The following is an 8,467-nucleotide window of genomic DNA, read 5'->3' as shown; positions in this document are numbered from 1 at the left end:
AAAAAAAAAAAAAAAGCCTCTAGGACTGGAAACAAGTCAGATTATGACTTCTTTGAAACAACTACTTTTCTGAAAGTGCAGGATACCAATACAAAGACTGGACCATCTGAAGAGCTTCTCAATTAACAGAAACCTACAAAACTAAACCATCCTCATAGTTTGTGTGCAGAGTTAACAATCTTGTAAAGTTAAATTTTTTTTTTATTTATTGTAGTAAAATATACCAAACCAACAAAAAACACCATACTCACTGCCGTTGAGTCGGATCCAACTCATAGCGACCCCTCCTTGGATTTCCAAGGCGGTACTATTATGGAAGTAGATTGCCCAACCTTCCTTCTGAGGAGTGGCTGGTGGGTTTGAACCTCCAGTCTTCTGGTTAGCAGTCATATGTCTTAGGCCCTATGCCACCATTTGCCATTTTAATAATTTTTAAGTACACAATTCAATGGCATTATCATATTTTTATGCAAGCAATGTGCAAGTTGTACGATTTTTTACTAACCATGCGATCCTCTCTCACATTAGTTTCCTGTGCACACTATACGAGCGTGTGCATTATTTACATGGGTACGTCATTTGTGGGAAAAGTTCAGTAATTACATTCAAAAACGTGTGTAACCTTCACCATTATCTATTTCCAAAAGTTTTTCATCACCTCAAACAGAAACATTGTACTCATTAAATAATAACTCCCCCCCTTTTTTCTTCCCCCAGCCCATGGTAACCTCTAACCTACTTTCTATGAATTTGCTATTCTAGATATCTCATATAAGTGGAATCATACAATATTTGTCCTTCTGTGATTGGCTTATTTCACTAAGAATAATGTTTTCAAATTCATCCATGTCATCGAGTAGATCAGAATTTCATTCCTTTTTACAGCTGATTAATAATTAATCGTATACGTTTCTCTCCAAAGTTATTGCTTTTTTTTTTTTTTAAAAAAGAAGCCAATTTTAAACTAAAATTGTATTAGTTACGATTTTTGCAACTATACTTAAGCCCAAAGAAGCCCTGGGGGTACAGTGGTTACTCAGCTGCTAAGCAAAAGGTCAGCCATTCAAATCCACCAGCTGCTCCATGGGAGAAAGATGTGGCAATCTGTTTCCATAAAGATTACAGCCTTGGAAACCCATTGGGGCAGTTCTGTTCTATCCTGTAGTGTCACCATGATTAAGAATTGACTCAGTGATGGGCAGCGGTAGTGGATATACTTAAGCTCTCACTTTATAGCCATTTCAGCAGACAAAAAACCTTAGATATGAGTTTTATTAAAGAATCTACTTCTTGAAAGAGACTTGGCAAGTGACTTCAAACATGACCATAACAATAATATCCTGTGACTGAAATTCAACTCCCTAGTCAACAGAAAGGAGCTCTGGCAGTGTAGTGCTAAGGCACTTGACTGCTAACCAAAAGGCTGGTGGTTCAAACCCATTAGCCACTTCTCGGAAGGAAGGTTGGGCAATCTACTTCCATAGTGATATTGCCTTGGAAACCCAAGGAGGGATCCCTATGAGTCAGGTCCAACTGGAAGGCACATAACAACAACAACAACCAACGGAAGGGAGCTCTGGTGGCGTAGTGCCTAAGGCATTTGACTACTAACCAGAAGGCTGGTGGTTCAAACCCACCAGCCACTCCTCGGAAGGAAGGTTGGGCAATCTACTTCCATAGTGATTCTGCCTCAGAAACCCAAGGAGGGGTTGCTATGAGTCAGATCTGACTCGACAGCAGTGAATTTGGTTTTCAGAATCAACAGAAGAGGGCAGCAGAAAAAAAGGGAACATCTATTATGCTGAAGAAAAAAAAAAAAGGGAAAGGGGCCTTTTACCTGTGAGAATAGTTGTTCCATGAAAACATCACAGTCATAGTTTCTCTTAAAAATCAGTTACCTCACAAACTAAATCAAAGTTAAGAGCCTTAACCAATTGCACAGAAAAGATATGGAGGAATCAGGAATCTGCTCTTCTCTACATTATCAGACTGCGACCTGAGAAGGACCCTTAGAAGAAAGAGTACAAAGCAAACACTGGCCTGCAACTCCAGAGCACAGTCATGATCACAGGTGGGACAGGCTGCCTCTGTGCCCCAGTGGCTGACATTAAAGGAACGCAGAAATTAGTCAGCTGGGGGCTTCCCACACTCTCAAAATCTTCTAAACTCATAAATGGAGCATAGCCACAGTATACACAATCAAGGGAAAAAGCAGCAGAGAACTCACCTCTATAATGCCTTAAAACCCTATTTCTCAGATTGCCAACTCAGGGGAGAAAATATCTTTTCATATAGTGTTTTAATAACTATTGCAGAGGCTTTAAAATCTTGCAGCTATTAAATCGGCAAATGTTGTATTATATTTTTATAACAACTACAAAAATCTTGCAGCTGTGTTATAAATATGTAATAATTACTTTCTTAAAAAAAATAAAAACATGCACCCAGTATAGCAAATTGCTTGTGTCCTTTACTAGAATATGACCTACCTAAGTTTGAGTCATGCTCATTCACTCACTCACCGGTCAGTTATGTAGATAGACTTGGACAAGTCAATTTAAATCTCTGGGCCTCATATTCATCCATCCACAGGAGGTGGAAAACTAATCTCTAAGGTCTCCTTTACAGTGGCAATTTCTATTCTGCTCATAGTGCCTTGCTAAGAGTGTGGAACCAATTTACCTAGCATTTACACCCTCTCCTTCAACACAGGGCCAACTCAACTTAATCCTAGTGCAGGAAGGTACTTTCTCCAATAGCCTAAGTCCAACAGTTTTATGCATGCAGAATGAGATTGCTTATTAGCAAGCCTCCTTCCTAACAAGTACCTTTAAGATCCTCCCAACCAGAGCAGTGAAACGGGATAAAATGACGTCTGAAGACATTTCATGCTACCTAATCCTTAACTGTTTACATTAGATTTTCTCTCACCACATTGTCTGCATTTTCACTGTATTCCCCAGCACTTGCTATTTGAATTTTAAGTACTTCCTAATTGCTGGACTTTATACATTACTTGACCTCCCTTAGTATATTCATAATAGACCAATGGTTTTCAAATTTGCTTGAAGAAGAAAAACCCAAAGCAACAAAGGTAAACTCTACTACATGCATAACCCTGCAATAACAGTAATAACAATAACCTACGAGTGGACACATACATAGACATGCAAGCTGAATAGGTGTGGGAAGGTGGATGGGAACACATCCACAAATATATATAGGTTTGACAGGACATTTCTACATATGTATCTATCTGTGCTACAAATATATCCACGAATACAGCAGAGTATACAGGGGGCAAAGTTATGAAAACTTCTTAGCCAGAACCAAACACCATGAGGGGATGAGTCACTGGGCTTGGGAGGCCAGGATCCTAGTCTCAAGGAAGATTAAGGTCAACTGGCAAAACAGAGTCCACAAAGACAATGTTCTACATCCTGCTTTGGTAAGTAGCAACTGGGGTCTTAAAAGCTCATGAGGGGCCATCTTAGGTACAACTATTAGTCTCTCCCCAGCCCATCCAGAGCAAAAACACATGAGGAAAATAAAAAATGCCAAGGAAACAATTAGTCCAAAGGACTACTGGACCACATGAACCTCAGCCTCCACTAACTTGAGACCAGGAAAATTAGATGGTGCCCAGCTCTCACTGCTGACAACTCTGAAAGGGATCACAATAGGAAGCTCTGGATAGAGTGGAAGAAAAATGTGGAACATAAATTCAAAATAATTAAAAAAAAAAAAAAAAAAAAAAAACACCAGGCTTACTGGTCCAATAGAGATTAGTGGGACACCCGAGATCATGGCCTTTAGTCCTCTTTTAAGCCTGGAACTGAATTTCATCTCCGTGGCTAAACTTTCAGCCAAGCAACAGGCAAGTATAAAAGGTGAACAATAATAACACTAGAGGGGTACGCGCTCCTTAGACAATCGGCCCTATGAGATTGAAATAGCAGCATCTGCCCAGGGATAAAGCTCAGAAGGCAGGAAGTGATAGGAAAGGACGAATGCAAAAACAGTAAACAAAGGGAGGAAGTGGGAAGACTGCTGTTACATTGCGGGGATTGAATCAGTGTCACAAAACATACTGTGTATGAACTGTTGAATGGAAAACCAATTTGCTCTGTAAACTTTCACTTAAATCACAATAAAAAGTTATTTTTTTAAAAAATAGATGAAAACCCCTTTATTCAAAGGAAAGTTTCCTCAGTTATGTAAAAAAGGTTTTAAGGGGGAGGGGATTGAAAGAAGTGGGAAGGGGAAGGAGCTAAGTGCAATAAGTTCTGCTTCTCCTACCCCATGGCATCCCCTGGGCCATAGGTGTGGTCCAGAAACTTCAGCAGATTCCCAGGGTCTTTGGATCATCCATTCCCCCACAACTTAATTTAATCTAGTTTCTGGAACAGGAAATCCTGTCCCAAATCAGGTGCTCCCTTCAAAACTCCAACTCTAAAGTCATTAGAAATTATTTTATGTACCTAATTATGTACCACGTATTACCTATGCTAAAAAAATAAATAAATACTTAAAAATTCAGTGAAAGCCATTAGGCTCCTGTAAATTGCCATACCTTGTTGTCCAAAATTGTCCACTGTCCTTCGGCATTCTGCTTCAAAACACAGTGATTTCGGGAAATCATCAGAGGGCAGGTTTTTGATACTAGTTGATATGTGACACCAAATCCTCGTCCTATAGTCACCTAGAAAGACAATAACAATGTAAGAGGCACAATTAACCACTGTGCTAAAAAAGGAGAGGTCCTTTATAATCTGGTCAACCAACGGCATACACTTATGAAACCAGATTCCCATGGACCCAGATAGCGCATCTATCTCTTCCTTCAGCTGCCATGGAAGCACCAATGCAAAGCTTTTAGAAAATGGAGATTCAGAAATAGAAAAAGATAAGAAGTTGTGACAAGAAGAGACTGCTGAAAGGAATTAATTATCTCAGGGTTGATAGAATCCTTAAAGGTCATCTGAATGATCCACTTCAGCTACCCATGAGATGGAGGAATTCTTTCTACACATCCCTATCAGCTAGTCCTAAACACTGCCAAGAACTACAGACACTATTTTTTAAAAATTAGTATTTTATTTTTGGTGAAAATATACATAGCAAAATGAGCTCCCATTCAACAGTTTCTAGAGATAATGATCATGACGTTAGTTACATTCTTCACACTGGGTCTACATTTTCATTATTCCTGTTCTAGTTGGTTTCACTGTCATTGATTTAAACTCTCTGCCCCAATCTCATCTATGTTTTAGAATAGCTGTTTCTATTTGGTCTTACATAACTTATTAAAAGAATGCAATATTCAAGGGTGACAACTTTTACTTTTTTTTTTTTTTCATATGTATTTAATCCAGAAGAGTTGTGCTGGGTACCATGCCCCATCCTGCTGATACAGCTCCTGAATGGAATAATCAGGAATGGCACAGTGCAGGTGTCAAAATCAAAGTAAGGCCGCGAAATTTTGAAAGGACCTTCCAAATACTGAGAACTTGTGTTGCACTCAAATGGTCTCCTGGATTTCTATATTTATGAAAAGGGCTTCTTAATTATATCCCCCAGAATCCAGACTCGGACCTATTTCCCCAAAAAGGTCCAACTGTATTGCTACACAGTAGCAAGGATCTTCATGCCCAGCTAGCGTTCCAGGTCCCCACTTCTCTTCAAGTGAGCTTGAAATTGTTTTAAGTGAACTATGGCTGCAAATTTTTAACTGTTTTATCTTAGGGAGCATATAGTGATTGAAGTCTGGACTCCTCCTTGCAATGAAGATAAACAGGGAGCCCAGCTCTCAGGAATGGCATCAGTTCTCCCACAAACAAAATGCTGGGATGTGGACTTTTGGCCCATTGTGGGAATAGAACAACTATTAATTCTGTAATGGTTTTCATGCTACTAGGTTGGGGAGGCTGTCCTACATTAAACCTTGCTTCATCTGAAAATATGTTTTCATCTTAAAAAGCCAGCCCATCTTTTCTTTTTAAGGGAAAGAGAATATAAATTAATACCTCCACAGGGAAGAAACTCCTAATATTCTTATATCTGAACCCTATGAAAAACCTCCTAAAAACAAAAATATCATTTTGGATTTTCTACTTAACTCTTAAGGTGGGCTCTGACTAGTGTGCTTGACACTACCGTATCAGCACAAGCTACAAGCCCCCTTCCACCAAATAATAAGCCTTGCTCTTCTGTCGCTCATAATTTTGAACGCTGAACCTCATAGAAACACTGTATAAAAACAAATAAAGGGTTAAAATATTACAAATAAATAGCTAAAATCATTTTCCCACACCCAATCACTCCTAAGAAACAGACACCAAACATTACTTGTGTCCAAAATGACCAAAGTCCTTCATTTGCCCATGCTTCAAATGGACAACTACCCAAACAAAGGTGAACAGCCTTCATGCAAATGCATCAAGGAATATATTGCTTCTTCATGTTCAGCCTAGCCCTTCAAATACATGCACTAAAGTGAGTTTAAAACATGACCTAAAAATGGGAAAAGGGAGAAAAAAATTTATATGAATATCTCCCACAAAATTCTCCCACCCTTCCCTCTCTTTATGCCCTGCCCACCCCCCCTTTCTTAAGCAAGTAGATTAACATATTTTTTTCTGGCAAAGGAAAAAGGAATTCTTAGTAACCAGAATCAAACCCTGTGGTCTTTTTAGTAGGGTCTGGCTATGCCTTTCTAAATTCACCCAGCTCAGTGTCAAAGCCATGCCATTTAAGATTTTTCAACACAAACCAGACCTGTCTGACTCAACCCTTAAGGAAGTTTTTACACAAACATATCATTAGGTTTTCTCTGGCCATTCTTTGTTTTAGAAAATAAAATTCCTAATTGCCAATCAGGGCCACATCCATAAGATCATCATCTTCCTCCCCAATCATAAAGTCAGGGCTGAGCCTTGAGAGTATGTCTGCAGATAAGATCGTGTTACTTGTTATAGACAAGAGCTGGTCTGAAGAGATGGGTGATTTACACCAATTCTCTGCCTTCATGCAAAGACTTTTTATTGTCTCTGTCTTTATCCTGTTCCCATCCCGGTCTTTGTCTTTTACTTTCTTCTTTTCTTTTTTGTGCTTCTTATGCTTCTCTGTGCTGTATTCTGGAAGTGGCCGGATACCATCATCTGAGCTGGGACTGGTCTGATATGATTTTTCTGCAATGGAGGAGCCTGACTTACTTTCACTGTCTAGATTCTGGGGGTATATGCTGGTGACTTACTATGGCTGGGAGAGCCACGCTCATGCTTTGGAGTGGAACCACTGATCAGTGGAGAGCCATAGTTTTTGGAAGAGGCCATCTGAGGCCTGAGCCATTCTCCACCACTTTCCCCAGGTTTCTGCAAAGTCACTTTGGCTTTAATGCTGGGGATCCTCCATCATGCTTACTGATGATAATCTTGGCCACACCTGTGCTCCCTACATTTTTTGACTCTGAAGTCTTCTTGGAAGAATCCACTGAAACTCCCAAGGTGGAAACCTTTGATTTGTCCTTATCACTTTTCTCACGCTTGCCCTGGAACTCTCCTCCTGACATGTTATGTTTGGAGGACATGGGATGACTAGAATTTGTGCTCACCCCCAGCTGAACATCCATCTGGTCTTCACCCCCAGGACCACTGGTGACAACTCCATGCTTCAGTTTATCTATGACTGCTGTTAAGGACGGTTTCTTATTTCTGCTGGGAGATTTCCCTTTGGAACTCCCATGCTGGTTCTGAGAGGATGACATGGAAGAGCCACTTGAAGAAAAGGAAGAGGATGATGCTGCACAAGAATTAGATGATGGGGGAGTTTTCTGGGACAATGAGCCTGAGGATCCTAACCCTGAAGATGATTTCATACCAGAGCTAGTTCCAGATATATGAGAACCACCAGAACCTGAACTGATAGGGGACTTGGCTTTAGATGGGGGAGTCCCCGGAACAGCCTTCATTGGAGAGGCAAGCTTATCAGAGGCTCCAGGTGGCCTTGAATGAGAAGGGGATATGTTTGGTTTACTTATAGGACTTATAAGTGATGATGGCTTCCCTTGAGGTTTCATCTTGGTGCTGCTGGTACCACTGCTCAGTCCATGCTTGGTAATGGGAGAGGAGCCTGGCTTTCCCCCAGACTGGGATGAATTTTTAGACTGGCTAGATCCAGAAGACCCCTGGCTAGAATACATACTGCTACTTAACTTGGAACCTGAAGAACTTTCTGATTTACTGCTTTTCATCTTTCCTGAGGTGGAAGCAGAAGATGAGGAAGAAGAAGAAGAATGGCTTTGGTGGCTTTTGCTGCCTGAGGAAGACACAGAACCACTGCTGGTGTACTGACTATGAGAAAAGGGCTTGCCTACCATCACTGTCCCCTTGGGAATCTGAATAGTGATTTTGGGAATGGGTGGTGTAGCAACACCTGGAGGAGTCTGAGATCTTCCTGAACTGCCTGG

General features: G+C 40.5%; 1 protein-coding gene across 1 annotated transcript in view; it reads right to left on the bottom strand.

Moving 5' to 3' along the window:
- Positions 1-8,467, bottom strand: part of RNF8 (ring finger protein 8) — a 134,230-nt gene that overhangs the window by 79,629 nt on the left and 46,134 nt on the right. Inside the window, exon 2 of the mRNA XM_007939460.1 lies at positions 4,574-4,702. Coding sequence (XP_007937651.1) covers positions 4,574-4,702 — 129 coding nt within the window. The remainder of the gene's footprint in view (positions 1-4,573; positions 4,703-8,467) is intronic.

This window comes from Orycteropus afer, unplaced genomic scaffold, assembly GCF_000298275.1.
Source record: "Orycteropus afer afer isolate SDZICR_OR568_19922 unplaced genomic scaffold, OryAfe1.0 scaffold00059, whole genome shotgun sequence".
Taxonomy (NCBI): domain Eukaryota; kingdom Metazoa; phylum Chordata; class Mammalia; order Tubulidentata; family Orycteropodidae; genus Orycteropus; species Orycteropus afer.
Note: the sequence above shows the minus strand (reverse complement) of the source record. Positions and strands in the feature narration are given on the sequence as shown.